This window comes from Macaca thibetana, chromosome 13 (genome assembly GCF_024542745.1).
Source record: "Macaca thibetana thibetana isolate TM-01 chromosome 13, ASM2454274v1, whole genome shotgun sequence".
Lineage (NCBI taxonomy): Eukaryota > Metazoa > Chordata > Mammalia > Primates > Cercopithecidae > Macaca > Macaca thibetana.
In genome coordinates, this window is record NC_065590.1 from 64,795,040 (window position 1) to 64,818,342 (window position 23,303).

General features: G+C 40.4%; 2 protein-coding genes across 4 annotated transcripts in view; one reads left to right on the plus strand and one right to left on the minus strand.

Annotated features, from left to right (window-relative positions):
* LOC126934205 (cytochrome c oxidase subunit 7A-related protein, mitochondrial) overlaps positions 1-3,478 on the plus strand; it is a 723,522-nt gene extending 720,044 nt beyond the window's left edge. The window contains exon 3 of the mRNA XM_050754814.1: positions 1,219-3,478. Within this exon, the coding sequence (XP_050610771.1) occupies positions 1,219-1,278 (60 nt within the window). The 3' untranslated portion in view covers positions 1,279-3,478. The remainder of the gene's footprint in view (positions 1-1,218) is intronic.
* Positions 3,479-5,416: 1,938 nt separating this feature from the next.
* Positions 5,417-23,303, minus strand: part of EML4 (EMAP like 4) — a 163,527-nt gene continuing 145,640 nt past the window's right edge. For all 3 annotated transcript variants that reach the window (XM_050754786.1, XM_050754788.1, XM_050754787.1), the window contains 6 exons: positions 17,962-18,050; positions 16,455-16,552; positions 12,346-12,433; positions 11,703-11,801; positions 8,941-9,071; positions 5,417-8,221 (listed from right to left, as the gene is read on the minus strand). In XM_050754786.1, coding sequence (XP_050610743.1) covers positions 7,751-8,221; positions 8,941-9,071; positions 11,703-11,801; positions 12,346-12,433; positions 16,455-16,552; positions 17,962-18,050 — 976 coding nt within the window. In that variant the 3' untranslated portion in view covers positions 5,417-7,750. The remainder of the gene's footprint in view (positions 8,222-8,940; positions 9,072-11,702; positions 11,802-12,345; positions 12,434-16,454; positions 16,553-17,961; positions 18,051-23,303) is intronic.

Here is a 23,303-nt window from a genome sequence, read left to right on the forward strand (position 1 = left end):
TACCGCAGAGGAATCCCCTTGTGCCGCCCCTTTGTAGTTGCCTCCTCTTCCTTCCAGCCCTGTCCCCTGAAGTCACTAGTGTGTTCTCTGTCTCTGTAGTTTTGTCATTTCAAGAGTGGTGTATCAATGGGATGCAGTTTGTAAACTTTTGAGATGGGCTGTTTGTCATTGGTGCTCCTGCCCGTGAGCACCATCGCGTGTGCGTGTGTCCACAGCCCTTTTCTTGCTAAGTAGTATTCCACTGTGTGGGCTGCACGTCACTTGGTTTTTCTGTGAAGATTCCAAGTGGCAACATCACTTTTTAAATATTGAGATTCAGCCTTTTGGAGTGTTGATTCTAGAATTTAAGCAATGGGTAGATGGTTTCAGTAGGTGACCAATCCAAGATTCCTTAGGAATAATTTACTTTGTACATTTTCCATTATACATTATAGCATCTAGTTACAATTTTCTAATTTTGAGGGAACGTGACTTTGCTCTAAACCAGTTCCAAAATATACAAAGTTTGTTTTTACAACCTTTCTAGAGTGTATGCTCCGTGAGGGCAGGGGCTACTCTTTCTCATTTTGGGATTCCTTGCTGAGCCCCACAGTTCCTTGCCCTAGGCAGGTTCTTAATATATATATCTGATGAATGGGTGCCTCCTTTAGATCCTCAGTTCCACACAAACTCCCCAGGATTCACACTGGCTGCCACTTTGAAGGTGGCAGCAACACAATGCGTGTTTCTTGCAGAGAGACTAAATTCCGTAGAAGGGGAGCTGCTGTAAGGCATCTGACTTACATTTGTCAATTGAAACAGAGCTCTACGGTGACGGCTCCAGCTTCTGGTTTCCCTGCTTCTAACCAGGTTATCAAGTCATTCCAACCCAGTGTCGGCCAAACGGGCATCACTGTTGACAGTGGCAGGCTCCGGAGTCTCCTGTGATCTTTCCTAGGAGGCACAAGGGCTTGGTTACTGTGATCAGTCAAGCATGGGATGGGATGACCAGGCTTTGCATATTAGGAAATTCCTTTTCCTCCCTGAGGCCCTTTCCCTTTCGTCGGGCACTCACTTTCTTCTCAGTGCTTTCAGTGAGATCTGATGAAAGGACACCCTGTCAGGAGTCGATGTCGGCCTCTGGAATCGATTTTGTTGAATCCCACTGAGATAGTCATCATCAGCAGTGGTCCATATTCATTTGTCAGTGGATGGCTCCTCAGGAAAATCTATTTTCAGGCCTACAGGATTATGTTGCTAAAAGGGAGAAGAGACGGAAGATCAAAGTTCTATGGCTGAGCATGGAGTTGGCCCAACCTCCCAACACTTGCAAGTGAGCGATGGGGAACGAGGACGAAGTGGAAAAAGCACTTGGCCAATGATGGAGAGAAGCTGCCACGCTGAGCTCAGTGAAATGGAAATTGCCCAAAGCCTGGAAAATAAGGTAGTGGTGTCTTCACACCAATAGGTTTAAATTGAACATTGGGGAGTAAGGACTTGTGTGCCCAAGGTCAGAGAAGGCAAGAAGAGCAGGCATTTGCTGGCAGCAGGTGCCACAGTGAACCAGCCTGGCAGCTCCTCTGCCCCATGCTATGGTTGTAGGGATAGCAGGGAAGGATTTGTGCATAAGCCCCCCTTCAACTCTGACACGATTCAGAGTCCAAAGCCTCATCATCACCTTCTCTTCTGCCAGTCTTAAATTCTTCTATTGGAAGTTTAACCGATTTCATTCTTACTAACAACCATTGTTATTTTACAGTGCATAAAACCTACAGCAGATGAGCATGGCAGCTGGCTGCGCGGACTCTGGAGGTGGGAGTACCTGGCTTCAACTCATAGCTCAGCCAATCGGCTTCTCTGTACCTCAAGTTTCTTCATCTGTGAAATGAAGATAATGGAATTTAGTATTTTGAAAAGATTGAGTTAATACATGTTAAACACATGAGGTGTTAACTATTTTCATTGAATAGCATTTAGTCATGGGGCTGGACCATATTTTAATCATTGAGCACCTTGCTTTTATTTCAGCCTACTTCTTCATGTTTTTGTCCTTTGAGACATAGAAGTGGTGCCCTATAGGTTTTCTACCAGATTTCTGAATTGTTAAGTTGTTTATTTTCAAGTTAAGGATGCTTTTTGAAAAACTGCATTCTGGCCAGGTGCAGTGGCTCACGCCTGTAATCCCAGCACTTTGGGAGGCCGAGGCGGGCGGATCACGAGGTCAGATCGAGACCATCCTGACTAACACAGTGAAACCCCATCTCTACTAAAAATACAAACAAAACAAAACAAAACTGCATTCTATTATCACATTTTAAATTTTTTTACTTACTTTTTTTTTTGAGACACAGTCTCGCTGTGTTGCCCAGGCTGATGTGCAGTGGTGTGATCTCAGTTCACTGCAACCTCCCGCCTCCCAGGTTCAAGCGATTCTCATGCCTCAGCCTCCCAAGTAGCTGGGACTACAGGTGTGCGCCATGAGGTCTAGCTAATTTTTGTATTTTTAGTAGAGATGAGGTTTCACCATTTTGGCCAGGCTGGTCTGGAACTCCTGATGTCAAGTGATCTGCCTGCCTATATCTCCCAAGTTGCTGAGATTACAGGCATGAGCCACCGCGCCTGGCCTATTATCACACTTTAAAAATTAAAATAATTGCTTATGAAATATCTAGTCGTCACAATTCCCCAGTTGTCTTAATGTTTTCTACCATTCGTTTGAATCAGAATCCAACAAGGCTCATGGTGGATGTTTAAATACTGATGCTTTGTGATATGCAGGGGAGAGGATGTGGGAACAACTGTTTGACCTTTAAGAGCGTACATCAGGCCTGGAGCGGTGGCTCACACCCATAATCCAGCACTTTGAGAGGCCGAGGCAGGCGGATCACCTGAGGTTGGGAGTTCAAGACGAGCTTGGCCAATAAAGTGAAACCCTCTCTCTACTAAAAATACAAATAAAATTAGTCGGGCATGGTGGCGCACAGCCGTAATCCCAGCTAGCTACTTGGGAGGCTGAGGCAGGAGAATTACTTGAACCCAGGAGGCAGACGTTGCAATGAGCTAAAATTGTGTCATTGCACTCCAGCCTGGACAACAGAGCGAGACTCTGTCTCTAAATAAATAAAAAAAAATAAAAGCATACATCAGCATCTAGTAATGAATGTGGTCCTGTTTGGATTGGCAAATTCTTTAAAAGTGGTCAGTTCAGGCCGGGCGCGGTGGCTCAAGCCTGTAATCCCAGCACTTTGGGAGGCCGAGACGGGCGGATCACGAGGTCAGGAGATGGAGACCATCCTGGCTAACATGGTGAAACCCCGTCTCTACTAAAAAAAGTACAAAAAACTAGCCGGGCGTGGTGGCGGCGCCTGTAGTCCCAGCTACTCGGGAGGCTGAGGCAGGAGAATGGCGAAAACCTGGGAGGCGGAGCTTGCAGTGTGCTGAGATCCGGCCATTGTACTCCAGCCTGGGCGACAGAGCGAGACTCCCTCTCAAAAAAAAAAAAAAAAAGTGGTCAGTTCAGTAAGCCATGGTCTCCTGAGGATATCACCCATGAAGAGATAGTGGATAAAGAAATGAAACAGGCTGACCTTCCCAGGAGACAAACTTTTCTATTTGTTCTTCCTTTTCCTTTGTCTAGGAAATGTTTTATTTTTGAGATAGTGTCTCCTCTGTTGCCCAGGCTGGAGTGCAGTGGCACGATCTCTACTCACTGCAACCTCACCTCCTGGGTTCAAGCGATTTTCCCACCTCAGCCTCCCTAGTAACTGGGACTACAGGTGCACACCACACCTGGAATTTTTTTGTGTGTGTGTTTTTGGTAGAGACGAGGTTTCACCATGTTGCCCAGGCTGGTCTTGAACTCCTGGGCTCCAGTGATCCACCTGCCTCAGCCTCCCAAAGTGCTGGGATTACAGGTGTCAGCTACTGCGCCTAGCTGGAAATGTCTTCTTTACATCAAAGCTTTTAAGGCTATTATCAGGATCTATTAATGAAGGGAAGGTAGAGCAGAAATTCAAGTTTCTTTTGGAAAGGTGAACCAGTCACCACAAAATGACTAACATTACATGAGTCCCTGTGAGGAGAGGAGCTGCCCCTTCACAAGGAGATGCACCTGTTTTTTGTTTGGGAAACATACCTACAGACCATTCTGTTTCTGTGGCTGCTGGAGACTCCGGTCGTGGGCATCTTTGACAAAGGGACTTTTCCAGCACGGTGGGCGGCAGTGCTGGTGATGCAGATGTGCAGCATTGCTGTGCTGTGGACTCACCTGCTCCCAGACTGAGGACCGAGACTGACACAGACTCTCTTCTGTTTCCCTTATCTCCTTTCCAAAGTCTATGAATCTACCCTGGTCCTTTCCTTCTGTGTCTAATGAATGTCTTTCTCCTACTGTGGTGGAGGAAGTACAGATTTTGAAGTTCTAGAACACAAAGTCTCAGCATGGCTATGATCTAAACGAACATGGGCTGGTTACTAAACCTCCCAAACTCATTTCCTCATCTATAGTCACCTCCCCTGTATCCCTGAGCACCTGGGTGTTGGGGGATGTTGGGTCCACAGTAGGTGTTCCTCCAGAAGCAGCTCTTCTTGGTCCATATCCTGCCCATCTGCTCTTCAGCCTTCTTGGTCCTAAAAACATGTACTTGTCCTTTGTCCTTTATTTCCAGCTTTAAGCTTCTAGAAGTTACACTGATACAATACCTCACTGTGCCCAAAATCTAATTCATCATTTCTCCATAGGTAAGTTTTGGATTTTCTTACTTTTAAAGAAAAATCACATTGTTGAGTGGGTTTGTTTTGGTGCCCACCAGCCATTCTGTCTCAGAATCAGTGAAAATGGAACTCCTACCCCAGGATAGCCTCTCGTGGGTTAGTATATGTAAGTGGCTGTGGATATTCAGTCAACCAGGGGCAAGTAAGGCAATAATGAAAACCTCATCATGTCTATGATTATAAAACTGGGGAATGTTTGGAATACTATCAACCTATTCTTCATAAAGAAAAATTTGTAGTGGCCAATTTGTGACTGTGGTATACAGAAGATCTGCGTTACTAAGCAATATGGGAGAGATGGGAGAAAGCAGAGAATGCCATGGCCTACTGAGTTCAAGTACTTCACAAAGGCTAACACTGCAAGGCAGCCTCGTTGGACGGGTAACCAAGATCATCAGGATTATCCAATATTAAACATGAGAGAAAGTGTTGACATGAAATAAATGAAAACAAAGCTATCCCCATATTCAATAGGAACATAAATCAGAAGTAATTTCCTCTAACATCATTATGAGATGGGAGTTTACTACTACCAGAATGATTTCATCCACAGCAGCAGCAGTAGCTCACTGATAAATATTGTCTTCTGAATTGTCCTGCCTTCTGATAACTGGATAGTCATGGAAACTAGCAGTATAAATGAAGAAAGAGTTAAGACGCACTTAGAGGAAACATTTTGATTATTTTATTTTTTAATCTTCAAAATCTTCTGCCATGAGACAGGAATGCATGATAGCAATGGCTCAACTTCTTCACATGAAACACTTGGATTCATTTTCATTCACAAGTTTTTCTAAAAACATCTACAATTTCATAACCCCACCCACTTCCAACCATTATCACAGATTTAACTGACCATTAAACAGTAGTTGCCAGCATTAAATAGCTGGAACGCTTCCTGCGTATTAGTAGTGTCTTTTGAAACTACCACCGAAGAGTATCATGATTATAAATCTCATTGTACACGGCAACCCCAAAGGTGACTGATGTTCTCAAAGAAACTCCCTGCAGATCACTGAGAGCTGTATTCCCCAGGTACCTAAAGAAATGCTCTTTCTTCTCCAAGAACTGCCTGTTCATGTCAGTATATTTCTTGCAGGGAGTATAGCACATGCTGATCTGATGGTGTAATCATCACTGCTAACAGGCAGATATATATGCCTGATACTTACTGGCGTGCTCTGATAACTATGTACAGAACATACTGAAAAAAGATGGGTTGCTTGGAATCTCTCTTCTTTTGAAGAGAACTATTTTGAGGTTTTTTAACAGTTGTAAACAAAAGGAAAGATATACAGATATCTATACACATAGAGATCTACACTGAGTATTTTCAACGTGGTGCATATCTTCTTATCTAGAGATACACACAGTGTCTCCACTCGCCCCTTCACACACACCCACACCCTTCCATACAGCGTGTGAATATAAATGTAAATGTCCTTGGGAGTTCACTGGAGTTTTCATATTACCAAATGATGATGAAATACCTGATTTGTATTACTCCTGAGAAGATATTAGAAGGGAATGACAGTTCTGATGCACTTTGGAATGGCACAATCACGTAAACGCCTGCATACTTAAGACTTCTTAACTCATCCAAAGTTTCTAAACATGATTTGACCAAAAAAATAAAAAGTATCAAAACAATGCAGCAAGTTAAAAAATCAAAACACTTTTTTATAATCAAAGTATCAACAAATATATAGGAAATACATGTTTGTCAGCAATTACTCTTACAATAGGAAACATGTACTGAAAACCATAGCTAGCCAACAGAACTTAAAAAAAAAAAAAAAAACCTTTCCAATGCATAATACATGCATTGCCCAAAATAGTAGGATAGCCACGTTAGACTTACAAGACTTATAGCAACTCCACCAGAAAAAAAATTGCTACACAGCAAATCTGTTAAGTATGCTGTTGGTAAAAAAAAAAAAAACAAAAAACTGCTGACTTATCCACATTTCTGTAAAAAAAAGAATTTGCAATTTGCTGAATATCTTATCCCTCATATAATTTGTATAAAAATTACAACAAAACCAATAAATTTCAAGCACCAATAATCTAAACTTACTGTATTTCTATTTCTCCTATTTTTGAGGGAACAAAGTATGATGAAGGCTTAGCTGAAATTAGCCAGGTAATTATTACAGTTTAGTTTTAAAGGCATGTGGTTTTCCTTCCATTCACTTGAATCTCAAACATTTGAGAATGTTTAGGCTAGTAAAGGACTCCTTGGAGGAATCCATCATTTCTGAGTATTGAAGGTTTTACTATACATTGAAAGCTCTTTAACAAACCAATGCTCTCTTAGTTCTAGGATAAAACAGATTTGCACACAAGAAATTAAGGGACCGTTCCTCATTATGACTGAGGAAAGGCAGCACCTCTCTAGTAGACTAAGAGCATGTCTGGACATCCACTGGTAGTGTAAGAAAACGGCATTTTTTTAAGAAGGCAACACCATTGCACTTGGCAAAACTGAAGTTTTTCTTAATTAAAAAATTTCCATTACACATTTGGGGTGAGAGGGTATCTTAGTAAGAGTACTTTTTTTTCTGGTTTCTTTTTCAGGGGGAAAAAAGTAGTACAGTCTGAGCCAGTAGATGAGTAACAGTGTTTGTGATGCCTCTGGTTGTTCCTGAAGAAAACGTTCAGATAACAAGGGGGTTTGTTTTCAAAATCAATGCAACTGCTGTTTTTGTTTCCAGTATTTACATCACACCACTTACGTACACAGTAATTTGTGAGACATCATCATCGTTTCAGTCTTCTCCTAATATTAAGTTTGGTTAATTTTCAATAAACACCAAACTAAACTTTAAGTTGGCTGCATTTGAGAGACTGAAAATAAGACTATATTGAAGAAAACAAATCACATGGAAACCAAAATCTCAATCAACAGTGATTCTCCATCACTGCCCATCCTGTTATCTGAACTTTATCACAAAATCACATGCAGCTGAAGGAAAAGAGTAGCACTGAAGCCAGGGTGTTAGGACGAGGGCAAAGGGTCTTGCTGGTCCTCTGGAAGGGTGGCTTCGCCCTGCTTGCTTATCTCATTGGATGGCTCTTCATAAAGAGGCTCACCAAGGTCTCCGCTGCCCCCTTCACTCTCCTCCTCGCTGTGGTCTTCGCTTGGCTCCACAGTTTGTTCCAGGCTGTTCTCCAGAAGTGTGGGAGAACTGCTTATTCTACTTTCCTCTTCAGCTGTCTCATTTAAGGACTGAGAAGGAGGCGGTGTGGGAGTATCAGATTGGATGACACTTTCAGTGGAAGAGACGGGGGCTTTGGTTAGAGTAGTATCCGCTACAGTCTCATTCTGAGGCAAAGATAACTTTTCCACAAGTTTCCACTGAATGATGCTCATGTCTTTTCCACCAGTTGATATCAGGTGACTGTCATTGTGTGTAAAACTGACGTTGGTGACATGGCTGCTGTGGGCACTGTACTTGTGGCTGGGAGCCTATATGAAATAAATCAGACAGACAGGAAAATTCAACTCGTTCTTGACAAGCCTGTTTCAGGAACGGAGGTGATACTTAAGGGGGGTAAACTCAGCTTGTGAAATGGGCAATCCAATTTAAAGCCAGAAGTCATCGAATCTCAGGAGTAAGACTAGCCGTTATTTCCTTTTATTACTACTTTACATAGGAGAAACAAAACAGAAGAATTTGACATCTCTGTATTTTCACACTATATGTTTAAAAAAAAATAGCTAAAAGCCTGTCTCTTCTAGATGTTGGTAGTATACTTGCCAGAGCTTAGTAATTATTCTTCTGAAATGGTTAGGGGAACACTTACTGTGTTGGCAGGATTACAGGAGATTTGGGAAACAGTTCCATTAGTTTTATAATGTTGAATATGTGTCCAACAAATAAAATATTTTAAAATATTTAGAGAGGTTTTAAATTGCCAACAAATCAAAAAGCAACCGGACGATAAACAAACACGAATAATCCATCATCAGTCGTCATTTCCACAGCTCGCCTCTCCTTAGCCTTAGGAAAGGGGAGAAAACAAGCACTGCCTGGCTGGATGCTCACCGATGGCCCTTATCTCCCTCTGTGCGCTGGAGTAGCATGGAGAGGAATCGGTAACCTACAAATATTTTCTTGCCATTGATGGAGAATCATCCCTGGACAGAAGGCCTTATAACATTAGTTTCTATTAAAGTGAGTTTACCTTTGCTTTGGAGCAGGGATACTGAAACAGATGGACTTTACAAAAGTCATCGGCCACAGCTATCACCTTTCTATTGTGGGATCGCACCAGGGCATTGATATCTGTCCCATCAGATCCTTCTGGCCAGACACCTTTGATATGGAAACACAGGGATGCAGAAAAATTAGCCGAAGAAGTATAACTGTGATGCTACATATGTTTATTTTTAGAATCTGTTTAGCTTTTATCTGTGTTCAAACTCTTAGCTGTTAACATTTCCTTTACAAATTTCTCAGTGGCTCACACTGTTCTTCATTCAAATGAAGGTCCTGTCCAAAATCTAACTAATAAAAAATCAAAATAGCCCTAAAATGGAAAACTCAATGGTGCTCAATAGTAACCAGCAGGTGGTGCTAATAATTTATTTTACTTTCAGCTTGACTTACACCTCAGCAATAAGCTCTTCCTTTTTAAAGCTTCTGGATGGAGGGAATCAGTTACTTGTATAGACAAGGTTCAAAAACAAAGCCATAACACCAAGTCTTCAAAGTGTAGTCTAGGTTTTCTTTCAGGGAGGCACCTCAAAGAAAACCTCAGAGAGATTATTTCTTATAGAAAGCATAAGCCATCCACTAGTTTAGCATGCTATCCCATAGAATTTTCCTAGAAAGATTATGTCCCAAAATAAGACACACCAAATTTAATTATTCTGAATCATTATGCAGCACTAATGATCACGTTGAACATAATTTTCACAGACCTCTATTAGGCTAGATTGAAAGTATGGAACATTTAAGGGTTGAGATGTTGGCCACTTGTGGTTGAATGCTACTCCAGAGAACAAATATGTTTTTGGTAAATTTGCTAAAAACAAGTCAAAAAAATACTTTAAAATTGGTCTCTCTTAATAATTTAATAATGTCTTCATTAAATAACCACAGAAGCTATCAGCTGTGGGTCACTGCTTCATTTTCACCTACAATAATGAAATTGTTTATGGACAGAATTATTTTGTGTTTAATTTCTTCCTGGCCTATTAGGCTTCTCTGTCTTGACAGCACTTGTGTTTCGAACAATCACCTATAATGGATTATTTTTCTAATGCACATAGCATAAAGAAATGTTCAGATCTATGATCAGGCTGGAGAACTCAATTCTCAGAAGGCAGAGATATATTGTTAGAGAAAATATTAATTTTTGTGCATTGCTTTAGGTATTGGTGCCACATCCATATCCAGTGTTTTAATAACCTGAGCATAACACTTCTTTTTAATTCTTTGTAAATAACGCTTTATTATTTTAATTTTTCCATCTATCTTCTAACCCTTTCAGAAGGATACCTAAATACTGAGGAATGCTTAGAAAACAGTCATAGAGGTCAGATTTCCAGAAATTTACAAAACGTCAGATTAGGAAGAAGTCCCACATAGTTATCTTTATATAATTCTACTAAAAATGCCTTTGTATTTCAACAAGTGGTGTAAGGCAACTAGACATCCACATGCAAAAGAATAATAATATACACTGACAAGGACATGGAGAAACTGGAACCCTCATACACTGCTGGTGGAAATGTAAATGTAGTCACTGTGGAAAACAGTCTGGCAGTTGCTCAAAAGAGTAAACATACAGTTACCATTTGACTCAGCAATTCTACTCCTAGGTAAATACCCAAGAAAAATGAAAACATGTCTACACAAAAACCTGCACATGACTGTTCATGGCAGTGGTATTCATAATAGCCAAAAAGTAGGAACAACCCAAGGTCCATCAACAGATGAATGAATTAACAAAATGTGGTCTATCCACAGAATGGGATATTACTTAGCCATAAAAAAGAGTAAAGTACTGATGCATGCTGTAACATGGATAAACCTTGAAACTGTTATGCTAAATCACAGAAGCTAGTCTCAGTGCATCACATATTGTATGATTCCCCTTATATAAACTATACAGAATAGGCAAATCAATAAAACAGATTAGTAGTTGCTGGGGGGTGGGGCAGAGGATAAGAGAGATGGGGTAACTGTTAATGGGTACAGGGTTTCTTTGTGGGATAATGAAAATGTTATAAAATTAGACCTTGATGGTCACACAACTAAGTATACAAAAACCACTGAATTTTACACTTTATTTATGAGATGGAGTCTCAATCTGTCGCCCTGGCTGGGGTGCAGTGGCACAGTGGCACAGTCTCAGCTCACTGCAACCTCTGCCCCCCAGGTTCAAGTGATTCTCCTGCCTCAGTCTCCCATGTAGCTGGGATTACAGGTGCACGCCACCACGCCCAGCTAATTTTTGCATTTTTAGCAGAGACAGGGTTTCACCATGTTGACTAGGCTGGTTTCGAACTCCTGAACTCAGGTGATTTGCCCACCTCGGCCTCCCAAAGTGCTGGGATTACAGGTGTGAGCCACCACACCCAGCCTGAATTTTATACTCTAAATAGGTGAACTGTATGGTATGTATCTCAAGCTACTTAAAAATGCCTTTCCAAATTTAGTAACTTCAATTTTCACTTAAAGAAAAACGGGAAGGTAATCTGTACTACTATGTGAATTCCTTGTCTTTCATATTGAGGACCAAAAGTGCTGAATTCTGCAAAATACAAATCCCATGTTTGTTCAATTCTAACACATTTTATTTCTCTGAGGCTGACATTAATAGTGATAAAGCTAAAGAACACACAGACTGTTTTTCATTTATAAATTTAAGCAAGTAAATATTATATTTGAAAAACCCACAAGCCACTTCTTTACATCAGGTGTCATGCATGTCCTTACCAAAGACTTGAAATCCTAGCACACAGGTATATGTCGTCCAATCAATGTCCTTACAATCCGATCGATTCCTGATTAGTTTGCAGCCATTTGGAATGTCCCCTTTAAATTTAGAAACAGGAAGTATAATCATAGTGCTTGTGTACAAATGTATTTGAAAGTGCATCTTGATTCAAACTAGCCACGTTTACTTGTATTTATAATCCATACACTGAAAAACATTAAGACACATTTAAAAAGGAAAAGAAAGTGTTCACTTTAACAGGGTTTATAAAACCACAAACTGTTTCCCATGGGAAGTTTTTTTTTTCTCTCTCTAAAAAGCATAAATACCCATCCATTATATTCCTCCCTACCTCCAGGAGAAGTAGTAAATGAAAAACCGTTCAGAGCAGCATCAATCTGACAGAGTAATTTCTTATTACTACATGTGCCTTCCGTTCTACACTATTACATTAATTCATTACTCTTGGAGAAGTGAACCACGTTTGAGATTCTCATTACTTTAGCTCAGTGTAACATATGGTTTGTCAGGTTAAAGACTCTGGCAAGCATTCTCCGCACAATTCCGATTCCATGCAGCCTGTTCATTAGCACCCCTGTCAGACACGTCTCAGCCCATATATATCTGATCATTCATACTTACAGTACAATATTTCATAGTCTCCCGAGTTAGACATTATATACTTGTTGTCTGGGGACCAGTCAAGGTGTGTGATGTAGCTGGAATGTCCCTAGAAAATAACAGATACACTGTTAGAAAGCATTTAGAGTTCTGAATGATAAACAGTTTAACAGCTAGCCAATACTGCTTTCTGAATACACATTTGTTGGAATTTCCAAAGGAGAGGAAGCAGTGTTACACCCTCCAGAACTGAGCAGGCTCACAGCAGATCCTTAGCACTGGATACTTGGGAGAAACTTTCTGGCCTATCTGGATACCAGAAACTAGTACCTACTACGTGTATCAGACACTTCCAAGAAAGACAGTCTCTTAAACTTGTATCTTACAGGACACTACAACACGTATCATACCCTCTGGCCTTATTTCACGTCACTGGTGTCCTCATGAGAGTGACTCCATTTTTGAGAATGAAGTGTTGGTTGTAAGTTGTGCATAAGGAATACAGTCTACCTGGGCTACTTCTTAACTCTCCATGGTACAACTCAGAAGCTGAGGAATATAGCACCCATATATGGTCTATGGAGGTATCCTAGAGAAACTATCTCCAAAGAATGTTTTGGGGAAAATTCATTCAACGCTGTACTCCATCAGAACAGTAGGACTCAATATAATCATCTGATTCCTTAGAACATTCCTTAAGCAGGAAACAATGATCTTTTTCTGCTTAGGTTTTAACACTGTGGGAGTTAAAAAAACTACGAAACACTAATTTTTGTTGGCTTCCCATATAAGCACTTATGTATTTCCAATAAACTATTTCAGATAAATTACCAGATCTTATGGTTCACCAAAGCTGACAGAGACCTGAATTTACTTTTACCTCCTACAGTCTGGGGTGAAACACATTTAATTTCTACTGTGCTTTTTCAATTACTAACTTTATTTTTTTGAGACAGGGTCTCACTCTGTTGCCAAGGCTGGAGTATAATGGCGCTATCACGGCTCACTGCAGCCTTGACCTCCCTGGGCTCAAGTGATCCTTCCACTTCTCAGCCTCCTGGATTGCTGGGACTATAGGCACATGCCATCACTCCCGGCTAATTTTTGTATTTTCTGCAGAGACAGGGTTTCACCACATTGCTGAGGCTGGTCTCGAACTCCTGGGCTCAAGTGATCCTCCAGCCTCAGCCTCCCAAAGTGCTGGGACTACTGGCATTAGCCACTGTATCCATTCAATTACTAGCTTTCTGGTCACATGATTTTCTTCTTTTTATTTTGAGATAGAGTCTCACTCTGTCACCCAGTCTGGAGAGCAGTGGCGCAATCTCAGCTCACTGCAACCTCTACCTCCTGGGTTCAAACGATTCTCATGCCTCAGCCTCCTGAGTAGCTGGAATTACAGGTGTGCACCACCATCCCAGCTAATTTTTTCTATTTTTAGTAGAGACGGGGTTTCACTCTGTTGGCCAGGTTGGTCTCAAACTCCTGGCCTCAAGTGATCTGCCCACCTCAGCCTCCCAAAGTGCTGGGATTACAGGTGTGAGCCATGGCACCAAGCCTTATTTTATTTTTTTTCACCTATTCTTTTCTTCCTCTAAGATTTTTTCTTTTTTTCTTTTTTAATTGAGACAGGGTCTCACTCGTTCACTCAGGCTGGATGGAGTGCAGTGGCATAATCTTGGCTCACTGCAACCTCCGCCTCCTGGGTTCAAGTGATCCTCCCACCTCAGCCTCCCAACTAGCTGGGACTATAGGCACGCACCACCACACCTGGCTAATTTTTGTATTTTTTTGGTATAGACGGGGTTTCAACACATTAGCCAGGCTGGTCTTGAATTCTTGACCTGAAGCTATCCACTTGCCTCAGCCTCCCAAAGTGCTGGGGTTATAGTGAACCGCTGCACCCAGCCAAGATTTTATTTTTTAAGTTAACAAATTCAGTGTACCTTAGGGATAGTTTTTAATGATTTATATTAGAGCAATGACTCTTAATTCTTTTAGTATCCTTCTGAAGTCTACCAATGTGTCCCCAAACCTTTCTGGAACCATAATCTCCACCATAGTGCTGTATAGGAAATAAACATATTTAAACAAATTTAAATTATATGAATCTGAGAAGTGAAGCTTTCTGAAATCACTAGAAATTAAGCAGTATATTGGAAAACAGGTTGGGAATCACTTGCTAGGCATACAGGGGACCTACTAACTTAAGAAATCAGTTTTCATAGACAGCAAGATGCACATGGATGTTTGCTATTTTCTGAGTATGGCAGGGTTCATACATCCTTTTCACAGTGCACATAAGCCTGATGAGCCTGATGGCTGGCTCTGGCGTCTGGGGAAGCCATGCTTCTAAAATTAAAACTTGCTACATGGATGAAGATTTAACAAGACTGGTCATGGCAAAGTACAGGCCTCTGAGAATTTCACCCTAATGTAACAGTATTTAAAAATACTATCTGCATCTTTGTGCAAAGCTTTCAATACCATTAATTAGAAGAGCATCAAAAGCATTGTATATATACATGATATTCATGCAACAAACATCTGTGTTGGACACAGATTATTTTCAGAAGGTAAATCAACATAAAAGTATTCTCAAAAGGAGTCTTGAGTAGGAGAAGTCCCCAAATTTAGAAAAGATCTTAGGAAAGTTATTAACTCATATTTAGAAAAGAGAGTATTTTCTGCCTGGCATCGATTCCAATAAATAAGCAAAGAAAAGATGAAATGCAGCTGCTGGGGTCTATGTTACCCTCCCCACAAATCACCTCAGTGTCCTTCCACTACCCAACTCACAGGCTAATGCAAAGTATATGCACAGCTTAGAAAAACAGCCTCAAACTTTACTCCATGGGCACAAACACAAGAGCAAATTCTAGTGTATCTCCTTGAAGACAAACAAGTAGTCTAAGCTGGCCCTTTCATTATTGTCATTAAGTAGCCATATGGCGTTACCACAAAAATAATCTCAAGTGACAAAGTGAAAGAATATGGCTATGAAGAAAAAATTCAGAAATACGTGAGTTAAATCTTTGTCAACTGCATGATGATTATCACCTGAATCAGTGGTTTGCAACTGGTTTAAGATTACCTGGGGAGTTAAAAAACAACCAACTAAGCAACCAAGGTCTCGATTTAGGACCTAGCTTTTGTCCATCTAGAGTTATGCTGTTCAGTCGAACTTTCCGCAGTGACAAAAAATATCTGTATCAGTGCAGTCCAATGCAGTAGCAACTAGTCCCCTGTGGTTTCTAAGTAATTGAAATGTTGCTGCACTCTCATTGCATTTAATGGTATGAACAGAAAGTTGTGGCTAGTAATTGCCATATTGGAAAATACAGGTAGAGAAGTCTATTCTTTCTCTACTAATTTGAAATACCCCTTTTATTACTTAGTAAACTTCCACAAAAACATAAATCTGTTTCTGGATGCTTTTGTTTCATCAGTCTATCTGCTTATTCCCAACCATTGATAGTTCTGTGATACATGGAAAATTTCACATGAACTAGAACTATTTTATTAATCCCATAAATATGGTGAAAATCTAAAGATCATATCAAATTTAGAGACTAGTTTGTAGAAAACATATCTTTATCAGGTTTTTTATTTAGAAACATGCTATGTCTAATTCTTTCAGCCCAATGAAGGCAGAAGTGGGCAACAAATTACAGGAAACATCCTTCTGTTAACTCTCTTAAATGCAGACAAATATCCATGTACATTCTTTTATTTTTAGTGGAAGAGAGGTGATACATAATGTTGTAGGGTGTTGAAGGGGACAGAATCATAGGAGTTAAGATTAAACATGAGATGTTCTTTTATTTCTGACTCATTCAGTTTTCAAAAAGTGTTATTCTAAAGGTTTCCTATGGAAATAGCTTTAAGAAACTGTCTTAAAACTAGTCAAAGAGTGACAAATATTACACCCCCATCAAAAGGAGATGTCTTTTTAGAGCACACAGGGAACGCTAATGTTCTGCTGTCAGGTATTACCAGTCCCAGTTTTCGAAGACAGAGATTAAAGCAGCTAATGACAGGAAACAACACATACATCGATGTAAACATTTGTTTTTAACAGAAGTAAAATTTCCCAATAATTTTACAACTTGTTTTACTTCACTACTTACAGTGCACCTTCCATATCTGCTATATTTTCTTCCATTTTCAGAGACTACATAGAGGTAAATAAAGTTGTCATGAGATCCTACAGCCAGGAAGGTACCATCTAGAATGAAATAGGCCAGTGTTGACTAGAGAAATACACTGATAAATTTATTTACTGTTATTTTACTGGATCTACCCTAAATGACAAATTTTACAAATGCTGTTAAATCTCATCAATTTAACTGTTATTTGGCAACTGATGAATGAATCCTATCCACTAAATACATTTGAAAAATAAATGGTCATCCAGTCTAATACACAATCCCTTCTTGGAGATGCTTACAGGCCTTGGACTCTAGGCCTCATCTTCTAGTTAAAAAACAGCTCGAGAGAGGTTATTCTGCCTTCTTGGGTGGAAGGGTACAGTTTACATGGCAGGCTGAGCGGACAGCTGCTTAGTTCAGCTAGCATATATGATCTGTCCAATTACAGAGCAGGTGCTCTTGGGAAGAGACCATGTTCCTTTCTTTTGTGGTGTCCTTCCCTGTACCCACCACAGCGCTAAGCACGTAACAAATGGTCAATAAAGTCCATGTCATCTCTGGAGTTCGAGAGCTATATTTGCAGTGGTTATTTGCTACTACAAGACTAAAAAACAATAAAACATAACAAAACAAACCCCAGAAAAATGTTAAAATTTTTGTGCTTCAAGAGGACTCTTCTCAGGCTCATAAAGTACATACTTTTCCTTCCTTGTTCAATTTAAAGAATACTACTCTGTGATTCCTTTGAAACAACTGAGCAGGAATCAAAAAGATTCTCTGGATTCCGTGCTAATGCAACAACTATTGGCGTATATTTTCAAATAAAGAAAATGTCAGACTAACTCCAGGGAAGAATAGTGTGAATCAAAGCCACATTAATAACAGGAAAAAGTAATTGGGGTATTATCATAGAAACTTAATATTGTGAATAAAATACAAATAATTACTCTCAAGTAGGCTAAAGGAATATATCAAATTCTTACAGAGCATTTAATTAACAAACTGAGCATTTAATTAACAAACCTATCATTACTATGTAACCAAAACAATGCACTAGATTCTAAAGGACTTGAAGGGCCTATACAATTTGTGTATTTTAATTTCTCTGTAATTTCTTTTACATTCTCTTATAAATAAAGAAAAGGTTGCTAACCAGATGTGACATTTAGCCTAATACCTATTGAAAATTCTAAAGTATGCGTAGTTCCGGAGAAAGGGGATTTGACTGCACTTCATTCTGCTTTCAATTGCAAATGCAGCTGTAGTAGTCCATTTTAAATTTGATGATTCAGAATGTTGTTTAACTTTAGCAGATCTTTTGCAGTTTCTGGCAGCAGAATTTAATTTAATGTTGGGGGAAACAGATTTAATACTTAACAACTCTAACGAGAGAAAAAAGTAGTTAGCCTTATCAGAAGTAAAAGTATGCAACTGCAGTGAAGTGCTGTGAATGCCAGGCTTGGGAGGTGGGAGTAAATTTGCCTACCTATTGAGTAGCGCATCACAGAGAGCTGTTCATTCCCGTCTGTGTGGATAGAAACTAGATCTCTGGTTTCTGCATCCAGAACAAACCACCTGTTAAGAAGTAAAAACCAAAATTTTCTTCAGATATTAGCATTTATAGAAAAAAAAAGTTGTTTTCTTTTTTTTTTTTGAGACAGAGTCTTGCTTTGTCATAAGGCTGGTGTGCATGGAGTGATCCTAGCTCACCACAACGGCCTTGAACTTCCGGGCTCACACCATCCTCCCACACCTCAGCCTCCTGAGTTGCTGGGACTACAGGTGCATGCCACCATAACTGGCTAATTTTTAATTTCTTTTTTGTTTAGAGATGGGGTCTTACTGTGTTATCCAGGCTGGCCTTAAACTCCCACCTCAGCCTCCCAAACTAATGAGATTACAGGCATGTGCCACTGTGCCCAGACAGATCTATTTTTTTAATTTTAAGAATTTTTAATAATGGTCCTTAAGTATGACATGTTTTCTTCTTCTGATGAAGGATAAATTCATTTAGCAAAATGCTGCTAGATAAAACATACATAAATATATATGGGCCTAGACATATTCTCATTTCTATTTGGGTATTCATTGACTGCCATTCCTGTCTCTTTGCTAGGCACTGTTTAAATATAAAACAGAAATACAGGATCAGTGTTCTTGAAGAAGACACTAAGTTGGGAGAAAGGAAATGAGTCAATTGAAACAAAGAATGAAGAAATGCCAACCTCAGTGATGGTGACTCAATATAATAGAGGAACTCATAGGAGGAAAATGAATGATAGCAAACAGAAAAACATCCTTAGGGAAGATGTAAGATGTGGGTTGAGCTGAACACTGAGGGAATGTCAGACATTTTAGGCAGGAGGAACAGGAGCTGTATAGCTAGGGAGGTGGGAAAAACCATGGACAATATGAAGGTGGGAGGGAACAGTAGCAAGTCATTCATTTGGTGTGATTCAAAAGAACCAGTAGGGAGCACTCTCCTCCCTGAGACCTCCAACACTTGCACAGGGAAGCTCTAAATTCTTTGAAAGAGATATTTTTTCATTCACATTTATAGGAAAAGTCAAAATGCAAATGCCTCTTGAGAGGTAAAACAATGACTTAAATCCAATGACATTATAAATCTCTATTATTAGACCTTTTTCCTAAAAGTATTTGAAGGAAAGGATGGGTACTTCAGAAGAGTATGGTGAAACCAGGAATATAAAGCAAAGATGGGAACCGTGGGCAGGCAAACTTAAGGCTGCATAAGGGAGAGGATGGCAGCATGCACAGCTGGTTGGAAGAATTCAGAGTTGAGCACTGCCCAGATTAGAGTAGGCACTAAATATCTTCAGAATGAGTAAGTGAACAAATAAATTAAAAGTAAGTCTTGAACATGTTAAAAGCCAAATTTTAGCAAGAGGTATTTAATAGTAGTGCAGTGTGCAGGAAGAAAATGGATGGGATGGAACGAACAGGACAAGACTAGAAAAACAATCACTACTTATTGGCCTTTAAACTCAAGTATTCACATATAAATTCTATTTCTCTTACCTGAGTAGATGACAGAATTTACAAATTAGGTTAGCTGCCTAAAAGTTTCAACCCATAGCTTACAAGTTACTAAAAATTCATTCATGAACTGAACAGGGCAAAAAAAGCAGCAAGTTTTTTTTTCTTTCTGAGACGGAGGCTTGCTTTCGTCCCCAGCCTGCAGTGCAGTGGCACGATCTTGACTCACTGCAACCTCCGCCTCCTGGATTCAAGCGATTCTCATGCCTCACTGTCCCGAATAGCTGGGATTACAGGTGGGCGCCACCACACCCAGCTAATTTTTGTATTTTTAGTAGAGACGGAGTTTTACCATGTTGGCCAGGCTGGTCTCAAACTCCTGACCTCAGGTGATGTGCCCACCTCAGCCTCCCAAAGTGCTGGGATTATAGGCGTGAGCTACTGTGCCCGGCAAGTTTTTATTTTTAATCTTTATTTTTTACCTGCTCCTACCTTCTGAGTCGTTTCATTTTTATTCAGATGGAAAAAATTCCACCACTAATATAAGCCAATAAAAATAATCATGATGACAGCTTTTTTTTTTTTTTTTTTGAGATGGAGTCTCACTCTGTCACCCAGACTGGAGTGGAGTGGCGCTATCTTGGCTCACTGCAACCTCCGCCTCCGCCTCCGGGTTCAAGTGATTCTCGTGTCTTAGCTTCCCAAGTAGCTGGGACTACAGGCATGCCCCACTATGCACCGATAATTTTTTGAATTTTTAGTAGAGACAGGGTTTCGCCATATTGACCAGGCTCGTCTCAAACTCCTGATCTCGAACTCCTGACCTCAGGTGATCCACTTGCCTTGGCTTCCCAATGTGGTGGGATTACAGGCATGAGCCACTGCACCTGGCTGATAAGTCGCTTTTCATTTTGAAGCATTGTAACTAATATCTGGGAAAGGGACCATTTCCCTCTTAAATTAAAAGAAATATTCAGGAGAGAGAAAAGGGCTTGAAGGATTTTTTTTTTTTTTAAGCTTAGTGATATTGTTTAACGTGGCTTAGTGTATTCAAGGTAGAATTGAAGACTAAAAGATCCCAATTTTTTACCTTGTCAACAAAGAGCCAAACTCTGTAAAATATTTGAAGAGATTTATTCTGAGCCAAATATGAGTGACCACGGCCCATGGTGAGAGGGCCCTCACAGAACATGTGCCCAAGGTGGTTGAGGCACAGCCTAGTTTTATACATTTTAAGGTGACATGAGACATCAATAAAATACATGTTAAGATATACACTGGTTTGGCCAGGCGTGGTAGCTCACGTCTGTAATCCCAGCACTTTGGGAAGCCGAGGCAGGCGGATCACTAGGTCGGGAGTTCAAGACCAGCCTGGTCAACATGGTGAAATCCCGTCTCTACTAAAAATACAAAAATTAGCTGGGCATGGTGGCAGGTGTCTGTAATCCCAGCTACTCGGAAGGCTGAGGCAGGAGAATCGCTTGAACCCGGGAGGCTGAGGCTGCAGCGAGCAGAGATTGCACCACTGTGCTCTATCCTGGGTGACAGAGCGAGACTCTGTTTAATAATAACAATAATAATAAAAAAAAAAAGCAGCAGCAGCCAGCTGCAGTGGCTCACGCCTGTAATCCCAGCACTTAGGAAGGCTGAGGCAGGTGGATCATGAGGTCAGGAGATCAAGACCATCCTGGCTAACCCGCTGAAACCCCGTCTCTACTAAGAATACAAAAAAATAGCTGGGTATAGTGGCGGGTGCCTGTAGTCGCAGCTACTCGGGAGGCTGAGGCAGGAGAATGGTGTGAACCCAGGTGGTAGAGCTTGCCGTGAGCCGAGATGGCACCACTGCATTCCAGCCTGGGAAAACAAAAACAAAAGACGATATACATTGGTTCAGTCGGGGAAGGCAAAACAACTCGAAGGTAGGTGGGGGCTTCCAGGTTACAGGTAGATTTAAATACTTTCTGACTGGCAGGCCAGGCGCAGTGGCTCATGCCTGTAATCCCAGCACCTTGGGAGGCCGAGGTGGGTGGATCATGAGGTCAGGAGATGGAGCCCATCCTGGCTAATAAGGTGAAACTCCGTCTCTAGTAAAAAAAATACAAAAAATTAGCCGGGTGTGGTGGTGCCTGTAGTCCCAGCTACTCGGGAGGCTGAGGCAGAAGAATCGTTTGAACCCGGGAGGTGGAGGTTGCAGTGAGCCGAGATTGTGCCACTGCACTCCAGCCTGGGCGACAGAGCAAGACTCCGTCTTAAAAAAAAAAAAAAAAAAAAAATTCTTGGCAATTGGTTATTATCAGTAGAAAGGAATTGTCTGGGTTATGATGTGGGGTTGTGGAGACCAAAGTTTTATCATGCAGATAAAGTCTTCAGGTAGCAGATTTCAGAGGGAATAGAATAGAATAGAAACAGAGAAATGTTTCTTATCAGACTTAAAAGTCTGTATTAATATTAAATGTTGGTTGGCTTTTCCTGAATTCTAAGAGGTTATAACAAAGCATGACCTTCCCTTCCCATTATGGCCTGAACCAGTTTTTCAGATTAATTTTGGAATTCCCTGGCAGAGACGAGGCGTCCAGTCAGATGGTAGGGAGGCCTTAGAATTTTATTTTTGATTTATAACTTATCAGTGAAATCTCTAAACATATTCAAAAATTTTAGTAATTTGTGAGCTATGAGCTGAAACTTCCAGGCAGCTAACCTAATTTTGTCATCTACTCAGGTAAGATAAATATCTTTCATATGTGAATACTTGAGTTTAAAGGCCAATAAGCAGGAAAACTGGCACTTTGAAGCCATATGCTTCATGTTTCCAATTATTTTCATTTCAAAAAGTGCACAGGAAGGCCGGGCATGGTGCCTCATGTCTGTAATCCTAGCACTTTGGGAGGCTGAGGCAGGAGGATCGCTTGAACACAGGAATTCAAAACCAGACTGGGCAACGTAGTGAGACCTCATCTCTATTTTATTTTAAAATAACATTAAAAGTAAAATATAAAATAAAAAACAAAAACCACAGAAGAAATACACTTTATTACAACTTGACAGTACCCACAGGTTATGTTTCTTCTGAGAATGTAATTCATTAACCAATTTTTATGACTATTCCTATGAAATTCCTCTGGGCCTAGAAATGCCAAAGCTGATGCCAAGTGCCTTTTTAGAGTAAGGGAACAAAATAATTTCCTACTTCAGACTGAACTGACCCACCAAAATGACAAGATACAGAGCTGCTCTGTATCAAGTGAGTTTTTAATGAGTTTATGGAAACTTTATGACACTCTCATGCATTTAAAAATTATTACTTTTATCTATTTATTTTTTTTGAGACAGGGTCTCACTCTGTTGCCCAGGCTGGAGTGTAGTTTACTGCAGCCTCAACCTCCCAGGCTCTCAGGTGATCCTCCCACCTTAGCCTCCTGAGTAGCTGGGACCAAAAGCATGTGCTACCATACCATACCATGCTATCATTTTTTGTAGAGGAGGGGTTTTGCCATGTTGCTGGTCTCGAACTCCGAGGCTCAAGAATCCTCTCACCTTGGCCTCCCAAAGTGTTGGGATTACAGGTGTGAGCACCACACCAGCTCAATTTTTATTTTGGAGAAGCACCAACTGATACTGTTTTAAGATTGTTTCAAAGTCAGTTTAATCTTCCTAGGAAAACTATGTAATTTTATCTCTTTGGACACTCCCTGAGAATGTAATGAAACCCTGTAGTGTCCGTTTTGGTAAAAATGTGTAGAAACCTAAAAACTCTTAGTCATTTACTAGTTAGAGATAGTGACTATCAAAAAAGAAACCAGAAAACCCCTACCAAACAGTGCCTAAGTTTTC